The sequence below is a fragment of the Mastomys coucha genome, unplaced genomic scaffold, assembly GCF_008632895.1.
Source record: "Mastomys coucha isolate ucsf_1 unplaced genomic scaffold, UCSF_Mcou_1 pScaffold22, whole genome shotgun sequence".
NCBI classification, from domain to species: Eukaryota; Metazoa; Chordata; class Mammalia; order Rodentia; family Muridae; genus Mastomys; species Mastomys coucha.
The window spans coordinates 158,069,966-158,092,514 of NW_022196905.1; the positions used below are offsets into that span (position 1 = coordinate 158,069,966).

The 22,549-nt window shown below is 46.3% G+C and overlaps 1 protein-coding gene across 3 annotated transcripts in view; it reads left to right on the forward strand.

Annotated features, from left to right (window-relative positions):
• Dlgap2 (DLG associated protein 2) overlaps positions 1 to 22,549 on the forward strand; it is a 663,305-nt gene that overhangs the window by 546,566 nt on the left and 94,190 nt on the right. For all 3 annotated transcript variants that reach the window (XM_031339174.1, XM_031339172.1, XM_031339173.1), the window contains exons 5-6: positions 3,530 to 4,599; positions 21,638 to 21,849. In XM_031339174.1, the coding sequence (XP_031195034.1) occupies positions 3,530 to 4,599; positions 21,638 to 21,849 (1,282 nt within the window). The remainder of the gene's footprint in view (positions 1 to 3,529; positions 4,600 to 21,637; positions 21,850 to 22,549) is intronic.

Here is a 22,549-nt window from a genome sequence, read left to right on the forward strand (position 1 = left end):
ATTGATGGTTTTGGGTAAATTTGGGTTATTTTGGGGCATTCATTTCATCACCCTCAACGTGACTTTATGGATGGGGGTGGTCCTTTCTGTCCACCTTAAAACTATGCTATAGAACTCTCTTGTATCTCAACCTAAAGCCATATGTTTAAGCATAGAGCTGTGAATGTCACTTGCAAGGTATGGCTGGACAGGGCTGAAGAGGGGGCTGCGCACCCTAGAAACACTTGAGAGAAAAGCTATCAAGAGCAGCCCTGACTTACTACCTTCAGCAGTCTCCGTCTGAATATGTGTATTCTTTGCTGTCCCTTTCTTCCAAGTCCTTGCTTTCTTTCTCCTACATTTTACTACCTTTTATTCATTCCATTTCAGACACCTCACTCAACAGGGCTGCATTAATCCTCCTGTAGGAGGTATCAGCCAATCTCAGTAGGAGATATGAAGGTAATTTTAAAAGAAAGATGGCCACAGTTTTTATGTGCTTAGTGTGGTCCTGATGTAGCCTAAAACACCTGTTTAAATCACTTATCTGTCACTCATGGTAACCTGGAGATGGGCGCAAGGATTGCTTGCATTTTACTTGGGGAAGGGGGACATTGCTGGCCAAGCATTGGCACTGTATTCCTGGCTTCCTCCTCCATGTGGTAATCCCCACCATGGGAGCACAAGTACCTCTCTGCATAGTCAGGGTTTCTATTCCTGCACAAAACATCATGACCAAGAAGCAAGTTGGGGAAGAAAGGGTTTATTCAGCTTACTTCCACATTGCTGTTGATCACCAAAGGAAGTCAGGATTGGAACCCAAGCAGGTCAGGAAGCAGGAGTGATGCAGAGGCCATGGAGGGATGTTTTTTACTGGCTTGCCTCACCTGGCTTGCTCAGCTTGCTTTCTTATAGAACCCAGGACTACCAGCCCAGGGATGGCACCACCCACAATGGGCCCTCCCACTCTTGATCATTAATTGAGAAAATGCCTTACAGCTGGATCTCATGGAGGCATTTCAACTGAAGCTCCCTTCTCTGTGATAACAACAGCTTGTGTCAAGTTGACTCACTAAACCAGAGGAGCCAGTAAATGCTCCACTTTATTTTTATATCTTAGGTTTTTAGATTTATTTTTTATGTGCATGTGTGCATGTATGTGTGTGCACATGTGCATAGGGCAGTGGCCAACACTGGGTGACTTCTACTATTCTCCACCATATGACACAAGGTCTTACACTCAACCTGGTGGTCACTGACCACCTAGACTGACTGGACACTGAGCTCAGAGGGTCTGCCCACCCCCCAAAAATGGGATTATAGGCAAGTATGACCACACCCAGTTTTTTGAGTGGCTATCGAGGATCTGAATCATGCTTATGCAACAAGTGAATTACCCATCTCATCTTCCCAGGTCTGAGGGGACATTTTCAGTAGAGCTGAAGACAGGCTCCTCTGGGTCATGTGGAGACAGAGACTTGTCTTCACTCCTGCACAGTGTGAGCATGGCCCAGAGTCTCACAGCTGCATCCTGTGGTGCTCCTCTGCCTGCACTGGGTTTTGTTCCTTTGTCTCTAGAGAGCTAGGCTGATCCTGAGGACAGGTGTTTCATGGGAAACTGAGGAAGGACGGTGACATCAGTGGGCACTGAAAGTGGCAGAGGAAGGTTAATACTGTGTCAGTTACTGACTACGGCTACCTCACAGTCTTCAATTCCAGTTGAAACTTCTGAGAAATGTTAGTAAGTTGATGCGTTTGCATAGGATCTTCTTGCCTGCCCCTTTAGCTTTTATTCCCTCAGCTTATGCCCTACAGAAGATCAGAGCAATGCCCTTGGGAAGCCCATGGCACACATTCAAATGCACAGAAATGTTAGTGACATTGGTAGAACTGACAACAGACTTCTGGGGTGAAGACATCCAGGCTCCCATAAGTCCTACTGTAAAGAGATTCCTTTAGTTCTGTTTTCAATGTACAGAGACAGGAATGAGCTACTGAATGGCAACTATAGTTGCTGTTGCCTCCTAATAACAAAATGATGTTATGAATAGCTAGAGATTAAGCAACTAAGATGATCAAGTACTTTGTTATGCTTCATCTGCACCAAAAGAAATAGTGCAGCTCCTAAGACTTCATTGTCCATTATATACACTCAAAGAGACTTGGAGTGTATGTCCTTACTGTGCGCAGTCAGGATCTCTGTCAGCCACAGCCCATCACCATCCCATTTGTTGATGTTGTGGGGCTTAAAAGAGTCAATGTGAGACACCGCCTATGCGAGGAAACTCAGAGCTGTGTTGTGAAAAGGAGCCGGCGCTGCAGACGTGTTGCATGATCAAATTTTATCATTTCTGCTAAATTTTTATCCCCCCACACTGTTATTTGATGTGGCCACATTCATAACATAGCTACTGGGCTGCATATCAGGCTGAAAGAAGACATGTGAGTGGAGCGGCAATGGGCTTGTGAGAAGAGCTGGGAACTGTATTCAATTACAAGGTAACGGGGAAATAAAGCAAAAGATAAAAGGGCAATAACTTTGTGGTGTGGTTAAGTCTGGATTGCAGAGCAAGGTCTCGAAATGTATCCACTAACTGCTGGCTTCCTTTGAAACCTCCTGCTCGATTGTTAAGTGTGATGTCCTCTCATGCCTCCTGTCTGAGACACTGGTCCTGTGGCTTGACCCTAGCTGGATGGGGGCACTTCATTCCAGCTATCCCAGTACCAAGGAAACAGGCCCCCTACCCAGGAAGCCCTTTTTGGAGCTCGCTTACCCCTGAGTTGAAAGCTACTTGCCATGCAAAAGAGAAGAAGGTCCCTTTGCAGCCCCAAGGAGATGCCGCTGTCCCCAGCTCTGCGGCCACCTATTGGTGTCCACTTTGATGGTAGCCCTTCATGTCCTAGTACCTTGACACTCAGGCCCCTTCCTTATCCCTCGTTTCTGTGTCTGAACTGGTCTTGGCAGTTGCAGTCTGATTCTGACATTGGACACTTTGCATCCTAGGCCTTAGGGTAGGTATGTGGCAGAGGTTTTCCCAGGATCTTATATTTTCCTAACAACTCCAAAGTGAGCGGCTAAGATGCTCAGAGAAAACCACTTCTGCCTTCTATATCTGGTGTTCATGTGCATGTGTACTCTGTCTACCTCTGCCTCTCCAAAGCTGGGATTGCAAGCACATGCCACTGTGCCCTGCTTTTGCTGTGGGTGCTAGGGTTTGAACACAGGGGTGTATGCTGGTATTTGACGGACAGAGCTATCTTCCAACCCATTCTCTGTTAGTATTTCATAGTCTGCCTGTTGACTCCCTCAGTACATCTGGATAGTGCATCCAGGTGTTAGATATTTATTGGTGGGCCCTCATGTGGGAAAGCCAAAATCTCTGCTTCTTTGCATCTCCACATCCTGAGGAGCCACCACATTCTAAACTATTGTGACTGCTCACTCAATCCAGGAGCTGGCGACTGGGAAAATGAGTCCTGTGTGTCCATCATACCCCTGTGCTCCCAGGGTTTCACCAGGTACTAAATCCCATTTCTGTTTTGTTGACAGACCAACAGTACTCATGGTCTCCAACGCAGCACTTCAATGAAGAGAGGTACTCACCCGCACCCAGGAACATGAAAGGGTTAACTGGAAGCCGGAACCAGCCTCAGCTATGTGCGGGTCACACCTGTGGCCTGTCACCCCCTGATGACTGCGAGCACCCCCATGATCACATGCATCATGGGCCAGATGTGCGGCAACCTTACGTCCTCAGCCCAGCTGAGAGCTGCCCAATGGACCATCACCGTTGCTCGCCTAGGAGCTCCGTCCACTCAGAGTGTATGATGATGCCTGTGATGTTGGGCGACCACGTGTCCAGTAGCACCTTCCCCAGAATGCACTACAGTTCACACTATGATACGAGGGATGATTGCGCCATGTCCCACACAAGTACAAAGGTAAATCGAATCCCCGCCAACCTTTTAGACCAGTTTGAGAAACAGCTACCCCTGCACCGGGATGGTTTCCATACACTGCAGTACCAGAGGGCCTCGGCTGCCACGGAACAGCGAAATGAGAGTCCAGGCAGAATCCGGCATCTGGTCCACTCCGTCCAGAAACTTTTTACCAAGTCTCATTCTTTGGAGGGATCATCCAAGAGCAACATCAACGGGACCAAGAGTGACAGTCGGGTGGATGAGCACCATCAGACTCACCTTTCCAAACACAGCAAGAGAAGTAAAAGCAAGGAGCGGAAGCCGGAGAGCAAGCACAAGTCCGGTATGAGCAGCTGGTGGAGTTCTGACGACAACCTGGACAGTGACAGCACATACCGGACACCCAGCGTGGCCCACCGCCACCACATGGACCACATCCCTCACTGCTACCCTGAGGCGCTGCAGAGCCCATTTGGGGACCTCTCACTAAAGACTTCCAAAAGCAACAGCGATGTTAAGTGCTCAGCCTGCGAAGGCTTGGCCCTCACACCGGACACCAGGTACATGAAGCGTAGCTCCTGGTCCACGCTCACGGTGAGCCAGGCTAAGGAGGCCTATCGCAAGAGCTCCCTGAACTTGGACAAGCCCCTGGTCCACCCCGAGATCAAGCCTTCCCTGCGGCCATGCCACTACCTCCAGGTAAGGCTCAGGTGACTGTGTCCTTGTGTGGAAGGTTGTATCCATTGCTGTCATTGGAAATTGACAGAAGGCCTGGATGAATGCATAGCATACAAGGTGAAGTTTGAAGGCACGTATGCCTTTTAGGATTCCAAAGCGGGACAAGAGGCTTGCTCCATAGACCTGTATTGTAGCTAGAACTCTCCAAGTCCACCGTCTTGAGAATTTAATTGCTGAGATACGGCATTGTTACATCTTTATTTGTGAAGTACAGTCATCTGGCATATAAGCTTTGAGCGCCATGATGCTCAATGTTGGTCATGTGTATGGGGACTTTACAGCTCTCTGCTTTTTTTCTATTTGTTTGGCATTAGAAATTCTTGTAACCAGCAATTACTCTGCTAAAATTTTTGGTTGCTTTTAGAGACAAAAATCTCACATTGTGATGCAAGCTGGCCTTGAGCTTAGTACATAAACTAAGCTGGCCTTGAACTCACAGCAATCCTCCTGCCTCAACCTGGATGGGATTATAAGTGTGTTCCACCATGCCTGGCTAAACCTACCATAATTTTTAAGTTTTTATTATTAGCATAACATTATATATTATGCATAGTAGTGGGTCTCATTTTCATCTGTGTCCATAATATTTTGGTCATGTTCACTCCCGTATTCCTGTAGATTCTCCTGTGATTCTTAAGTATATAATCCAAGACTAACTGAAGCCATCCTGCTATGGAATAGACTTCTTGGATGAACTCTTCCTGGATAACTGAAACCAAACATCTTTCTTTTTTTTTTTAAAGATTTATTTTATTATTTATTATATGTAAGTACACTGTACCTATCTTTAGACACTTCAGAAGAGGGCATCAGATCTCATTATGGGTGGTTGTGAGCCACCATGTAGTGGCTGGGATTTGAACTCAGGACCTTCTGAAGAACAGTCAGTGCTCTTACCCGCTGAGCCATCTCATCAGCCCCCCAAACATCTTTCTAACACCCCACAGATACACCCTCTGCCAGCCCCTGCTCTGCTTCTCTGAACCCCAGCTCTTGAGCTTCCATGTGAGAGAGACTGTTTAGAGTTTGTCTGAGTCTCGTTTGTTTCACTGAGCATAATGTGCTCCAGGTTTGCCCCTGTTATAAGTAGTGGGGATTCCCCTTCACCCTGTCTCTCAGCTTGAACAGCATCCCATGCTGTGTGTACAACATCTTATGCTATGTGTACAATGTCTCATGCTGTGTGTACAGCATCTTGTGCTGTGTGTACAGCATCCCGTGCTGTGTGTACATCCCTTCTCTTAGCCAGTCACTCACTGATGCAAATCTGGTTCACTCCCTGTGTTGGCTTCTGTGAACAGAGACACAATATGACTGATAGACGGTGAACAGAGATACAATATGACTGATAGAAGATGGGCATGGGCTGTCCTTTGAAACACTGCTCCAATGTGACCACCTATCCCTCAGTGCTGGTGATGTTGCACAGCAACACAAATACCCTGAACACGTAGATGCTTGTGTCTGTGACCTGCCATTCATATGCGATCATTTCTCTCATGTGACAATAGCATCCCTAAGTCGTGTGGCACAGGGTGGTGACAGGGACTTTTGTCTGTGGTAGGGATCCCTGTTCTCCAGGATGTGGATAAGACAGATTCACCAAGGCAAAAACATATTACAGGCATTGCTAACAGGATCCAGAACCCTGTGCTGCTCTGCATTTTATATAACTCCCCTCTCCGACTCCTGATGACTCTCTCACCGAGAATGACAGGGGAGGCCTCAGCCTCAGAAGACACTGCCAGTCCTGAGGAAGCCTCTGCAGCTCTTGCCAGCCAGTAGCACCTTTAGCACAACCTAAACACTTCAGGGTTCCTTAAGGGTATATAGTGTATATCTAATTCACAAATCACCAATCTATGTGCTGTAAGAGCCAGCCAGAGCTTGGCCTGGCCATGCACTGGCTGAGAGACGCCCTTTTAGATACTGAGTAATGGCTCTAAACACTGGCTGAGTCACCAAGTGGCCAATTAACGAAACAGATGAACAACTGTGAATCTTTCTGGGAGTCAGGTGGCAGAGGCATCCAGCAGCGCCAATTCTTCCTGGTATATCGTCCAAGGCTCACTGGTTCTGTTTTGAAAGGAGATGCTCACCAAATTGCTTGTATAGACAGATTTATTCAAGGAGACAAATTGGTAGTTAAATAAAGTATTATTTTTACAACAGTAGAAAGGTTTAAATTTTGCTTGTAGTTGGCAAACCTTAATGATAACCAAATGTAAAATGTTCTCTCAGCCTATCAAAAGGAACACCGTGAGTAAAATTGGGACTCACTCTGGTTCTATCACAGGTATGGTAGCAAAAATCTTGTCTTTTTTTTTTTTTTTTTTTTCCTTTGTGCCTGGGAAATTCCCGGTGCAGTGTTCCCTGAACACAGGGCAGTGCCGTGAAGGGCATTTCACACAGTGTCCCCCTCACTCCAGTCCTGAGCTCTCTGCTCTGCCCTTTACCCTCACCCGCTCAGCAACAGCCCTCAGCCCAAAGGCTACCATCTCTGCGTTGCACATGCTCAGTACCAGCCCAGAGTCTACTGACCCCGCTTTGCACATGCTCAGTACCAGCCCAGAGTCTGCTGACCCCGCTTTGCACATGCTCAGTACCAGCCCAGAGTCTACTGACCCCGCTTTGCACATGCTCAGTACCAGCCCAGAGTCTACTGACCCCGCTTTGCACATGCTCAGTACCAGTCCAGAGGCTAGCGTCCTTGCTTCACACATGCTCAGTACTGCCCCAGAAGCTACCAACACTGCTTCGCACATTCCCTTCTCTGCCTTCCAGTCACCCTGTTCTCTGTGTTTCCGTTTATGGAAAATAGCAATCATCTCCAAAGGCGGAGTATATCATCACCTTTTACCTGACACCCACTTTAAAAATCCATGGCTTTCTAGGGGTGTTCTTTCTCTACACCTTACCCCTCCCCTACCAGATTAGGTGGAAGGGGTCCCAAATACCATATCATTGCGGCTGTAATGGGTCCATAATCCATCTCTGAAAAGTCCGTGCTTCAGGGCTACAAAGATGTCCTCAGTGGGCAAAGTACTTGCCACAGAAATGTGAGGACCAGAGTTCAGATACCCAGAGCCTATGTAATTACTGGGTGAGCATTGTTGACCACCTGTAGTCCCAAACTTCAGAAGACAGAGACTAGGGATCCCCAAAGTCATTAGGCTAGCCAGACTGGTCAAAAGCGCAAGTTCTGGGTTCAGTGGGTGAGCCCTCCTTGATAATGTGGAGAGTAACTGAGGAAGGCGCCTGACATCAAATATGGCCTCCTCATGCATGCAAGTGAACTCACATGAAAGCACTCGCGTTCACATATGCACACATTAAAATTAAAAGATGCGCACTGAAAGATATAGCCATCTGCTTAGGTAAAGCATCCAAGATGTATGGCCGGGCACTGAAAGGCAAGAATCCTGCCGTGCTGCCAGACACCAAGTCAGTCTTCAGGTCTTACCACGGACTCACAGCTTCTCTCCAGTGGGTGCCACAGGAGGGAGCCTTCCCTGTGTCAAATTCATTGTCTGCACCTTGTAACCACACACTGGCCTCTGTCCCTCTGTCTGTCCCCTCACCTTTGCATTTCTTCTTAAATTCCTTGGCTTTGGAACTTTGTCCTGCCAGGCCCTGCAGTCTACATGTCATCCCAGATGCTTCTCTGGCCTGGAGCTGCCACCAGCTTTTAGACTTCCCTCTCCCACCGTATTGATCACTGAGGATAAACCTCAATAGCAAAAGCCAGGTCAACTCCACCCCCTCCTCTCTGGAGCATCCTCCTTCTTTGCCTAGAGTTAGAAGCCAAAGAAGAGTTAGTTAGCCTAACAGTCAGGGGCAGGTCCAGCTGTTAGCTTAACCAAGATGGATTTTGCAAATGTCAACACTTCTGTTGCTTCACAACTGCAGGCAAGGACCAAACAGCCTGGCACGGTGCTGTGAGGACTCAGTGGAGCCATGAGACTCAATGGAATGCAGCACTGGCCTAAGGCTCCACTGGTGCTTCATAAAACTGAAGCAAGAACAGCTGAGGGAAAGAGGAGGGCAGCCACAGAACCCGCCTATAAGCCCCGACCGCCTCAGGTTTTCTGTCAACCTCCATCAGTCCTTCTGTGGGCAATGGTGGCCTGGGCTGGGTTTTGCTAAGCATGGCAGCTGCAGGGTAAACAGACCTAGCTTCTCTCCCAGTGATTACATGCACAATATGCTCCAAACATTGAACCTGGTTGGGTGGGAGGCTTGGGGACCCTGGAAGAAAGTTAATGGCTTTCACAAGGACCCTTCCTCCCCCCACAAAGAAATAGCTTATCCCCAAAGAGCTTTCCCCTATACGCCATTCTCCGTCCGTCTGTCCGATTTCACCTCTGAACAGAGTCCTTCCTCCTTTCTTCCCTGCCGTCCTCTAGCTGTCTCACTACCACTTGTGGGAAGATTTATGAAATACACACGCCTCCTCAGGCAGTGTTTGTCCCCAGACCCAGTGGAATTGATGTCTGGGTGCTTTCAAAGATGTCCTCACAGGGTTATCTCCTCATGCTGCAAGTGCTAAACTTTCCAATGGAAAGGTCCTGGCTGTGGGCCTCGCAAGCCCAGGCTTCATTTCACAACCAGCATTGGGAATTAATGAAAAACTGAAGGCATGTGCCTTTGGTGCTTTGTAAGGACATGGTCTAAAAGAACAAGAAGTCAGTAGTGCTCAGAGGCATCATTTTTTTTTTCTACCCCAAACCAGAGATTTGCAGTTGAGCAAAAGGACAACATTCCACATCCGCCTTTGGATTGCACGGAATCTGTAGTTAACACTCCAGGAAGATCCATGTTTGTAAGTAGGTCAAATCCCAGTAAATAGAACTGAAAGGGAATTCTGGCCCATGCTCTTCTCTGAAAGGGCTTTTGTTCTTTTATTTTCTGCCTCAGCAGACAAGCAGTCTTAAGGCCAAACTTGGAATAATGGGGCGGGAGTTTAGACCAGTGATTCACTGTATCCTGCTCAGGGGCCAAGTGGTTCCCTGTGTGCTGAGGAGGAGACACTGGCCTTGGAGGGTACCTGGTACCAGCCAAAGAGATCACATTTGTTCTGACCCATGGAAAATATTCTCTTCTCTCAACCCCTGTGAGCACCAGATCCTTGCCTCTACTGTGTCCCATCACTTGCCCCTTTTGCCCGCATATCCTCTCTGAGCTGTGGCTTGGCTAGCTCCCCACATACAGTGGGGGACTCCAGTGGAACCACAGTGACCCTAGCCAAGTAAAGACAAGCCCTCAGGGTTTACTTCCCTGCCTGTGTAGCTGGGAGCACATGGGTTTTTTACAAACACCTCTTTTAAGTTTGAAAGGTTTGAAAGGACGGAAAAGGATAGGGAACTGTTCCTTTTGAGGAAAGCATAGTATGCTGTTTCTGAATCAGGGCTCTTCCCTCTGAGGTGTTCCCAGCCTGCTGCCCTCCTGAGCTGTTCCTTCCCCATCTACACACAGGAAAAAGCATAAGCCCTTCTTGACTGACCACATGGCTTCTTCCCTTCAAGGTCAAGTATGAGTTCACAGTCGGAAGCTTGTCTCCATTTATAAAAATAAAATACAACTTAAGAATCTCTCTTTTTCCCACCACATTTGCCCAACCCAGCAGCATTTATATTTACATTAACATTCACATTTACGTTGGCATGTGCTACAGTCTTGAGTATCACGAAACGCCCAGCCCTAGCCATTGGCTTCCACAAATCCCAGAAGTGAGCACTGTGACTGAGCCAGGTCTGAGCATCCCACAGAAGCCCCATCAGTCATGTCGCCTTGCCTGTAGCCTTTACAGAACCTCTACTGTACAACGTTTTCCCTCTCTTCTTTTTTTATTCTTTGTAACAGGAAGACAAATTACTTTTTGTGGGAAAGACTATGACACTTCAACACATATAAATAGATGGTTCAAGCCAAGGCGACAAGCAGCTCCATGTCTATGTCACCTCGTGTTCATAGCCTTCGAGTTCCTCAGGTCTGGCTTTGGTATGGATTCGAGGCTGATGTGTGCTGTGGGGACTCAGTATGCTCTGCAAAGCGCTAGCCTTACTCCTCTTGGGGTTTGGTACCTGTTGCCCATCCTCCCTCTTCCACCTCCACATCACTCTTCTCAGGCTTCACTAACCACTGCTGGACTTTCTTCATCTTAGACATCCATGTTTTTATCTTCACCAAATGTGTGAGATGTATGGTGTGTCTCTGTCTTGTTTTGTTTACCGTATATCCTCCTATGTCTCTCAGATTGTTGCAGATGACAAGATCTCCCCATTTATGGCTCAACGGTGTCCCACTGTGTATATTTATGTGCATGCGTAAGTGCTATATTACATATATTAGTGCATTGTGTTTTAATGGTCACCTCTGTCGATTGCACACTTGAAACTAGCTGCAGCAGACATGGGCTTATAGCTATCTCTTTAACAGATGATTTTGTTCTCTTTGGATGTATACCAGTTGTGTGATCACTTTACAAGTAATCTGGTTTTAGATATATTTTTTTGGGGGGGGTGAGATTCCAATACTGTCTTTGATAATGGCAGCACTGGTTTCAATCCCATTGACAGTGAGCAAGGGCCATTGCCCCTTGGGTTCTCTAGGCAGAATTTGTGGGAGTTCTGCCTTTGGTAAAAGTCAGGGAGAGTAAAATGGCATCTCACCTTTGCTTTGATCTGCATTTCCCTGGTAAGTAGCTGTTGATTATTTTTTTCATTGACTTGGTGATTATCCACCCTCTATAGGAACTACTCTGTTAATTTCTCCATCTTATAATAGGATTCATGAGGGGTGCTATTAAATTGTTTAAGTTATTTATGTATTTTGGGATTTATCACTGTGCATGGTGCTGCATGGCTGTAATCCAAGATCTTGTGAGCTGGAAGTAGAAGGATTAGAAGTTCAAGGCTTGTCTTAGCTCCATAGTAACTTCCAGTTCTATGTCAGGAGGGAGGGAAGGAAAGGACGAAAAGAAGGAAGGATCATTTTACAAGTGGGAAGGAGGGAGGGATGGAGGGAGGGAAAAAGGAAGGAAAGAAGGAAGGGAGGAAGGAAGGAAGGAAGGGAGGAAGGAAGGAAGGAAGGAAGGAAGGAAGGAAGGAAGGAAGGAAGCTAGTTATTCTCCTATTGGGAGACAGGGAGACACTAAATTGGCTCCCGTGGTGGGGGATGGGTAGTCCAACACTGGCCGCCTATTGAGGTGACAACTCAAGAAGCTGAGAACCTAGGAGCTGACGGGTTCACAAAAACAGATGTCTCAGCCATTCTATTCTGGTGATGAGAATCTTCAGGATTGCTAAGGAATTGTTTGGAAGGCTGAGGGAGCTGAAGTCTGATGTCAACTGGGGGCACCAATGGTAGTGACAGCAACAGATGGCAGAGCAGAAGCACTCAGTGCCAAGAGGCGAAGGTCATCATTCGAGCAGCACCACTTTGCTCTTCCTCCTTTCTGCATCTGGGTCACCATGAGAAGGTGCTGGCCACTCTAAAGGACTGCCTTCTTTGCTCGGTCAATCCTGAAAATGCCCTCGAGGGCCTGCGTGTGTCTCCTAGTTGATTCCAGATTCATCAAGTTGAACATCAATATTAGCCGTCCCAGATGGGTAGCACACAGATACCGTGTGGGTGGCTTTTTCACGCCGTTGATTGCTTCCTTTGCTGTTTGGAAACTTCTTAGTTTCCTGTAATCTCATTTGTTGTTATTGCTCTTATTTCTGGTGTTCCGTGAGTCATATAAAAGCCATCTCTCATGCTGACACCTGAAGTATCCCTGTGTTTTCTTCTAGGTTGGGAGTTTCAGATATTGTGTTTAGGTCTCTTTTGATCTATTTTGAGTTTATTTTACACAGGGTGAAAGACAGGGGTCTAATGTCACTCTTCTGCACAGGGGCTTTCCAGTTTTCTATGGGCCACTGATTGTTTCGCTGTCATTTCTCTAGTATATGTTATTTGCACCTTTGTCAAAAATCAGGAGGCTGCCACTCTGGATTTCTCATTTTCCTATTCCATTCCATTGGTGTGTGTATCAGTTTATGAGATTACCATGCTGTTTTGTTTACTGCCGTTCTTGTGTATGTGTGTGTGTGTGTGTGTGTGTGTGTGTGCATGTGTGTGTGTTTCAGTTTATCAATGCTCATTTGGCACAAGACTGCTTTTACTATCCAGTAACTTGTAATTTAGAACTCTTTTTCTTTCTATTTGAATGAAGAATACATGGATATTATGTGGATGGTTGTATTAAATCTACTAATTGCTTTGTGTTGTTTATTTTGAGGTCATATATATATACTTTAAAAATATTAATTATTCTAACCCATTAACCTAACAGGTCTTTTCATTTGCGTCTCTGCACCTATGTGAGCAGGGAGGGAAGACAAGGGGCTTCTTTAGATCCCTTCACTGGCTCCTATCAATTTCCATTATAGAAGATACTCGTTTCCTTCATTAAATTTATTCCTAGATGTATTGCTTCCTTGTAGGTACTGTGAATGAGAACACTTCCTTGGCTTCATTATTAGCAAGTTTATATCAGTTTCAAGCAGTGTTTGGTTCTTTTGCACATTGGTTTTGTATCTTGCAACTTTACTGAATTCACTTACCAGTTCTAACACCTGTCTGTCTAATATCAATCAGGCTTTTGGTGGAATATTGAGGGTTTTATCACATGGAGAAAGAGGGATAGCTTTACTCTTCTGAGTTAAACACCCTTCATTTCTTCTCTGATGGAATTATTCTAAGACCTCTAGTACTGTGTGCTATAGCGAATACGAACTGTAGCCAGACATACCCTTCTTCTACTGTAGACCTTAAAGAAACATGTTCAACATTTCCTCTGCCCTGCTCCATATGATGTCAGCTATGGCTCTGTCACATAAAGTCTTTAGTGTTCAGGTGTGTTCTTTCTATACTTAAATGATTGACATTTATCATGAAAAGATGTAGAAATTGTGTCTTTTGGGATAGTCAGTCACATGGTTTCCCCCTGCCTTCTGATTATGTAGTGGATTATTGGTTTGTATATAGTAAGCCATCCTTGTATTCTTGAGAATAAATGCCTCTTGGTTGTGCTGCATGAGCTCTTGAGATGTACTTGGGTCTGGTTTGCTATTGTGTTGAGAATGTTTCTGTGTGTTTTCATCAGGGGTGCTAACCTTTGTTGGTTGGTTATGCCCTGTCTCGTTTGGCTTCACAGAATGGTTGAAGTTTCCTCTCTTTGCCTTTTATGACTACTTTGAGAAGAATCCATGCTTGTTATTTACAAGTTTGGTAAAATTAAGTACTAAATCTATCTTGTCCCAGATTGGGGTTTTTTCTTATTCTTTTGTTTGTTTGTTTTGTTTTGTTTTGCTTTCTTTGAGGATGTTTTACTGCTGGCTTAGTCTTTTTTCTTGGTTTTGGTTATTAAAGTTTCCTATGTCCTTATGGCTCAGTGTTGGTAGATCATATGTATTAAGAAATGTATCCATGTCCTCATGAGCTTCTCAATTTGTCACCAACACCGCTTGTGACATTTTATAGTGTGCCTTTGTGTTTCTGGCTTACCAATTGTAATGTGTCCTTCATTATCTTAGATTTCATTTTCATGCCCTCTCCTGTTTTATTCTTAGTAAGCGTAACTAAAAATAACATTAAGCTATGAGAATAGCTGCTTTATCACAAACCCCAGGAATGACACACTGCAGAAATCCACAGAGAGAGAGAGCCACACAGAAAGAGAGCCAGAGAGAGAGAGAGAGAGAGAGAGAGAGAGAGAGAGCCAGAGAGAGCCACACACAGAGAGAGCCACACACAGAGAGAGCCACACAGAAAGAGAGCCAGAGAGAGAGAGAAAGAGCCATGCAGAGAGAGAGCCATGCAGAGAGAGAGAGAGCCACAGAGAGAGAGAGAGCCACACAGAGAGCCACACAGAGAGAGCCACACAGAGAGAGCCACACAGAGAGAGAGCCACACAGAGAGCCACAGAGAGAGAGAGCCACAGAGAGAGCCACAGAGAGAGCCACACAGAAAGAGCCACACAGAGAGAGAGCCACACAGAGAGAGCCACACAGAAAGAGCCACACAGAGAGAGAGCCACACAGAGAGCCACAGAGAGAGAAAGCCACACAGCCACAGAGAGAGAGAGCCACACAGAGAGCCACACAGAGAGCCACACAGAGAGCCACACAGAGAGCCACACAGAGAGCCACACAGGGCCACCAGGGCCAGGCAGGGGCACACAGGTACCACCAGGGTCAGGCAGGGGTGGGGGAGACAATGCCTGAATAAGCCTTATGGTCTCCATGCAAGGAGTGGCAAAGCAGGGTCAAGAGATGATAGGGCAGTTCAGTTTGAACACTAAATGCTGTTCCTAGATGTCTTAGCCAGGGTTTCTATTCCTATACAAACATCATGACCAAGAAGCAAGCTGGGGAGGAAAGGGTTTATTCAGCTTACACTTCCACATTGCTGTTGATCACCAGAGGAAGTCAGGACTGGAACTCAAGCAGGTCAGGAAGCAGGAGCTGACGCAGAGGCCATGGAGGGATGTTCCTTACTGGCTTGCTTCCCCTGGCTTACTCAGCCTGCTCTCTTATAGAACCCAAGACTATCAGCCCAGGGATGGCACCACCCACAAGGGGCCCTCCCCCCTTGATCACCAGTTGAGAAGATGCCCCACAGCTGGATCTCATGGCGGCACTTCCCCAACTGAAGCTCCCTTCTCTGTGATAACTCCAGCCTGTGTCAAGTTGGCACACAGAGCCAGCCAGTACACTAGGTATCTGCAGCAGAAAGGCGGTGCCCTCGGTGTAGGGCCCACGGGGGAGATTGGGATGAAAACTCCGGTTCTGTGAACTCGCTGTGAAAGCTGAGCTTGAAAGTTCCTTACTGCCCGCACAACCTGACAAGCCCTGAGAAAGACTGTTTCTATGGCCATAAAGACCACAATATCAAAGCAAACAGAGTACAGAAAACAAAAAGGTCTGACTAAGTTAATAGAGGCATCCCTAGAGAGGACGTCAGGCAACATGCAAAGGAAGCAGTGACGCCCCAAAACAGTGGGTGATCTTGAGCCAAGTGTCCCCCCACACACACACATGGAAAAGGCTGGGACATGAGCGTCACCGTTTAAGCTCAACTCAGATCAAAGATTCTTCCTGAATATTCTCCATGGAGCCCCCAGCACAGCCTAATACATAAAAGGATGTGAGAACTGCCTCCAACTCATTCTTGACTCAGAGATGTGGGACCCATATCAATAGTCTTCCTGCCTGTTCTCCAGGGAGCCACCTGGGTATCTGACGCAGGCTAAGTAAGGCCCACTATCCACAAGAGGACAGATGTGAGACCTCTGCTGTGTCTCCAGTAACCTCTGACCTCTTGTCACAAGAGACTGTTTAGCCACATTTTCCCCACCAGGCTCTTGTCTTCCTGACGGCAGCTACCACAGAAGCTCTTCTGAGTCTCCCAACACTAAACAAGAGCTGACTGATGTTCAGTACTTAAACCCTCTCGGCGTTGGCAGCTCTCTCAAGCATACTTTCAACCCACGAGGACTCCAGTGGGCCTTGTTTCATGTGTGACAATGCCCAGAGAATGACTCTCCAAAAAAGCATTGAAAGAGAGACAGATGGGAGAAGAAAATAGAGACAGAGGCAGACAGAGAGATAGACACAAACAGAGAGACGACAGAGAGACAGGCAGATACAAACTGGAGAAGAAAATACAGACAGGAACACATAGACACACAGAGAAAGATGAAGAAACAGACACATGCAGAGAGACAGACAGAGACAGAGACAGACAATTCCAAGGCAAAGGATCGACCATTTAGTCAACAGCTAAAGACTCAAAATGACTTTGGATCAGGAAACTGATATCCAGATCCTGGAGGGATTGATTCTGCTCATACTTGGGCTCCAGTGCATCTATGGAGATGGGAGTTAGATGCTCACAACATGGTGTAGAAAGAAACACAGGCATGGGTCTGAGGCTGGCCTTCATAGCTAATCTCTTTTATACATGTTTTCTTAGTGTCAGTAGGTACCTGAGGCCTCCCTTCCTAGCCCTAGATGTCCTGCATTCTGCCATCTATATCCAAAACCCTCTTCTAGCTTTTGCCTCTCATATAGCAAACACTCAGCATCGGCCAAAACTCACCATCATAAAGTAGAATGCCACTGGTTGTGGCTTGGCCAGGAAGACCTTGGCCATGGAAGTCTTTTCACAACCAGAAGGTCTACACAGAGCTCTTGCCGCATGCTCCCAGGTTCCTTTGCACAGAGCTCTCGCTGCATATTCCCTATGTTTCTTGCCCTTGAGGTATATCCAGGCAGCCTGTTCTAGCTTCCTTTATGTTGCTATGATAAAACAATCTGACCAAAAGCAATGTAGGTGAGGAAAGGGTTTGTCTCAGCTTACATTTCCAGGTCACAGTTCATCACCGAGGGAAGTCAGGGAGAGAACTCAAGACAGGAATCTAAAGGCAGGCTACTTGCTATTCCATGCATTATTATCTCTACCAAGGGGCTCACTCACAACCAAGGAAGTGCACAGAGGAATGCTGCTTGCTGGCTTGTTTGCACGCTTATTCTCTGGCTCATGCTTAGCTAGCCTTCTTATACAGCCTAGAACTACTTGCATAGGGAATGGTGCCACCCACAGTGGGCTAGGTCTTTCTACATTAAGTAATTCCTCATAGGTGTGCCAATAGAACAGCCTGATAAAAACAATTACTCAATTGAGACTGCCCTTCTAGGTGATCTAGATTGTGTTAAGTGGACAGTTAATGCTAGCTATACCCCTTACTCTCCTCTCTCAGGGGTTCTCAACTTGTGGGTCATGACCCCTATGGGGGGAGGTCAAAGGACCCTTTACAGAGGTCATCTAAGACCATCAGAAAACACAGATATTTATATTATAATTCATAACCATAGCAAAATTATAGTTATGAAATAGCAATAAAAAATAACTTTATGATTGGGGTGTACCCCAAATGTGAGGAACTCTCTTAAAGGGTCACAGCATTAGGAAGGTTGAGACCTAACTGTTCTCTTATAATTCTTTATAAACTCACCAGACTGTGTGTCTCTTTATACAAACACTTTGAATATCTTTCTGAGTATTCTAAAATGAAGCTCATATGACCTATTTAAATACACATTATTGAGTGGTGGGGCATATAGGGTATGGAAGGAGAAAGAAAAATATGTGTACATGGCCTGATCACTAATGTAAAAGAAAAAAAGAAGAAAGTAACTTTTAACTAAAATATTTTAATAAAAAAAAATGTTGGGGCATAGCAGATCTACACAGAATAAAGTGTTGTGGTGTTTGTTTCTGAGTGAAGGGTCGCAGTAATTGGAGAGCTACAAATTAGACCAACACGGGCGTGTTGTAATGAGGATTCAGATTCCAGCAAGGCTCTGCCAGCCCTGGGGGATTTGGAAATGGTAAACAATTCCTGGTAAATTGCCAACAGAGCAACGTTCTCTTGCTCCCCTTGATTTACATGGTAGTTATATTCCAGAAAAAAAAATCCATTGCTCATTAAAATTGCCAACTAGAACAAATAAGCCTGATTTTCATTCATAGCAAGGCTCAAGGAAAACTGTCTCAGTTTGTGCAGGATGTAGGCAGTCATTTCTTGGTGAAGTTGCACACAACTCCCTTAAAACCAGCATCTTTGGACCCCTGGGTGTGTGAAAGAACTCCCTGCATGAATTGAATTTACCCAGATGGGTCTGTGGAAAGATGGGTAACTCCATGGGATGTTCCACTTAGATCTCTTGCCATTCATCTGCCCTCCATTCATGGCATGCAGGGACCAGCTGTCACTCTCCCCCGTGGCTCATGTACTTGATATTTGTTTAAAACACACACACACACACACACATACACACACACGTTACTGATGGAATGAGGAAAATGTTCCCTGAGAGAACACAGCTTTAGATGGCCTGTCCCTTTAGTTTACCTCAAAAGGACATTATTATAAAATTCTAGTCCCTCTCCCCTGTACCTTGCCTGTTGAAAGAAAGATGTTTTTGTTTGCGGTGTTAAGCCATGCTTAAAGTACAGCGCCACAGCGCACACATGCAGATGTCGATCTCAGGAGAGTTCCTCTTTTACAGAAATTATAAATGCTGTTCACCACTGCATGCTGGTGATGGGGTAGCTGATTGCCTTGGCATAGCAAGGCAAGGGTTGGCTCTGCAGTGGCTGGAAGCCTCTAGCTTGTTTCCCTGAGACTGTGTCAGCTGCCGCATGCGAGTGCCAGGTGCTCACTTGGCCACTCCTCTACGTTCTGCTGCACGCTTCAACATTTATTTTATTTTATTTTTTTACCATAAGGGGAAGGTTTATTTACTGAGACTTGGTGGCTTCTCATAGCCCAGGCATATGCTCTGGAAATCGGCTGCTTTACACTCCTTCTGTATTGAATTTTTTTTTTCCCTGTCAAAGGCTGTGAAATTGGCTTCTTAAATCAGAAACAGAAACATACAAGCTGGTCTCATTTGTTAGTTAATTTGTAGGCTGCTGGGGGGAAAAGAACAATCTTTACCTTGTTCTTTATAGAAACATATTTTTGGCTTAAAAAAAAAAAAAAACAAAACAAAACCTCTCCATAAGCCAAACATTGCGAGCCTCTGAAGGCAGCTGGACCATCACCTTCCTGCTCTGCCCTCTTCCCTGTGACCATCAGAGCTAACTGCATCTGTGACACCCGGGGACGGCCCAGAAAACAGGCTGTGCTTCCTTCAGAGCCCTCTCTCTATAGCTCCGGATAGAGTCTTCTGAAACTCCAGTCGAGTCCGTGTGCAGCCGCTCCCAAGGACAGACTACCATCCTGACTCCCTCCTTTTTCCTAGTGACTGACTCTCAAGGTTTACCCAGAACATGAATGGGCTGGCACACCTTTGCGTAAAAACAGGGACACTGGTCATGGTGTGAACATCCTGGTCGTCTGGTGAGAGCCGCAGAGATGGTGTTCCTCTGCCTGGATTTCCGTTGTGTGGTCACTGAAGTAGCTTTGGAAAGAAATCACCCAGATAAGAGTTGCCTGATGCCCCAAGAGTTCATTCATTCAGCACACATACAGTGACATTTCTCTAGTGTTGAGGGATATCCACTGTCAGGACATGGAGTCTCTCCATAAATCAAGATTTTTCCATGGGTGGGCCGATACCAATACATTCTGAACACAGACTCTCTCTGTCATTGGTCTCCACGTCAGTCTGCCTAAAACCTCAGCTCTGTGTGATCAATGTGGCCGAGGCTTTAACATGGTCATTAAAACTTTACCAAGCCATCTTACCATGGCTTGTGTTCTTCCATCTTAGTATGACTTGTTCATGGAATGGCAGAGAGCCGTGCCGTTAAAATTCCAAAGCCTTCAACCTGCAATGAGCACCTACCCCAGCTCAGGTGTAGAGCATATTATCTGTTAAGCCCTGGATCGATAGCTGCATCTCACAGCGTTGAGCCTTGCTACAGAGTCGGTGGGCTTCATTTCGGGGGCGAGGCAGCTGAAGCCACACCCTCTTTCCTGGGCCTTGTGAGTTATGTTATACCTTGACATGCAAACATAAGACCTGCCGGACCAGCCTGAGGTGCAGAATGGGAGACCGCAGAGGCACTCCCGACTACAGCGTGGAAGAAGTCAGACCTGCCGGACCAGCCTGAGGTACAGAATGGGAGACTGCAGAGGCGCTCCAGACTACAGCGTGGAAGCGTGGAAGACGTCAGATGTGCAGGACCAGCCTGAGGTACAGAATGGGAGACCGCAGAGGCGCTCCCGACTACAGCGTGGAAGACGTCAGATGTGCAGGCACAGCGCACACCACGCTATTCAGGAAGGAGCGTTGTTGGTGCCTGCTGCCAAAGAGCATCCCATTAGCCATATGGGTCTCTGTCAGAAGGGCCAGAACACTTGGCTCCATGCAGAGTTGAGGCTGGAAGGAACGCAGGATTCCTCTCAGGCCAATTTCAGAATATTGCAGTAAATTGAAGTGTTTTACAATGAAAATGCCACTTTGGAAACTTTGTAAGTGTATAGTTTAACCACTCCCCTGCCCCAGCAGCATCTGAAACCCTCTTCTCCAGCCAGGGTCACCCTTGACTAGCCTTTGGGCAGAATCGCACAGACCAGGCCAGTGCCTTGCTGAGGAGCTGTACTGAGTTGGGGGCTGGGCTGCGGTTCTGAGAAACATCATGGTCACTCCCATGAGACGTAGCCTATTGGAGGAGCTAGGGTGCTGACCAGCTTCATGATCTGGTGATGGAGGCTACCCTCAGGCCAGGGACACCACAGGAAAATTGTGAGTTGAGTCTTCCTTAGAATGCGTGGTATGTCGTGATATGAAGCTCTGTGTGCATAAGACAGTGAGGTGTCTTTTTTCATCTGCCAGTGTGTGTGTTTTGTGTATGTGATGTGATTCTGCTTTGAAGATTAATTCTCCTCTCCTTTATTAACACTTGCCACTCACTGGAAGACATTTATCGATAACATCAGTATCCCCATCATTCTACTGTTTCTCTTTTCAGTTTTCTTTACTTGTAATTACCTTTGATTCCAAATGGAAATCTAAACATTGGAAATTTTCCTACAACTTTTTCCATAATGTTTATCTTTTTTTTTTTTTGGAGGGGGGGGTGTTGTTTTTTGTTTTGTTTTGTTTTTTTCTAGACATGGTTTCTCTGTGTAGCCCTGGCTGTCCTGGAACTCACTCTGTAGACCAGGCTGCCCTCAAACTCAGAAACCCACCTGCCTCTGCCTCCCAAGTGCTGGGATTAAAGGTGTGCGCCACCACTGCCCAGTGTTTATCTTTTACCATAGGTGAAACCGATGGCTTCAAACTGAGCCCTTTCTGGATTTGGAAGGCTGAGGAAAAGCATGTCTTTACATGTACATGACTTAAAGTGATGAACAGCCAAAGGAGCTACGTCTTCAAGAAGTCATAGGATACACCCTCAGAGGGCACTATTGATAGCTGCTGTCTCTGTTCTTTCCCAGGTGCCTCAGGACGATTGGGGTGCATACCCCACAGGTGGCAAAGAGGAGGAGATACCCTGCCGTAGGATGAGGAGCGGCAGCTACATAAAAGCCATGGGTGACGAGGAGAGCGGGGAGTCAGACTCCAGCCCCAAAACATCCCCAACGGTGGCCATCCGGCCGGAGCCGCTGCTGAAGCCCATCATACAAAGATCACTTGGAGACCACCAAACGTAAGGACATCTTTTCTCTCCTGACCCGTCTCCTCTTCTTCCCCAATGGCTATTTAGCTGTGGGCGAGCTATCTTCAATTTGCATCTAAGTTGACAATGTTAGAGCCTATGTCATCCATTTCTCATCCTTTCCTTCTCATTGATATCTTAGGATACTATTATTACCAGATTTTTTAAAAAATATTTCTTTTACTTGGTGGGAGTAGAATATAATCATATCATTTTCTCCCTCCCCTTTCTTCCTACAAACCCTCCCATACACTCCTCCTGGCTCTCTTTCAAAACTGTGTCCTCTTTTCTCATTAATTGTTCCTTGAGTACAACCTGATCAGTCTATACAGTGTTATTTGTATATGTATTTTAAGGGCTGACCGATTGGTATTGGATAACCAATTGGTTGGCCAATTAGATTTTTGGTTGTTTATTTCATAATTATGGAAATAAGCTTGGGCAATGTCTTAGTCAGGGTTTCTATTCCTGCACAAACATCATGACCAAGAAGCAAGTTGGGGAGGAAAGGGTTTATTCAGCTTACACTTCCACATTGCTGTTCATCACCGAAGGAAGTCAGGACTTTATCTCACACAGGGCAGAAACCTGGAGGCAGGAGCTGATGCAGAGGCCATGGAAGAATGCTGCTTACTGGCTTGCTTCCCCTGGCTTGCTCAGCTTGCTTTCTTCTTCTTCTTCTTCTTCTTCT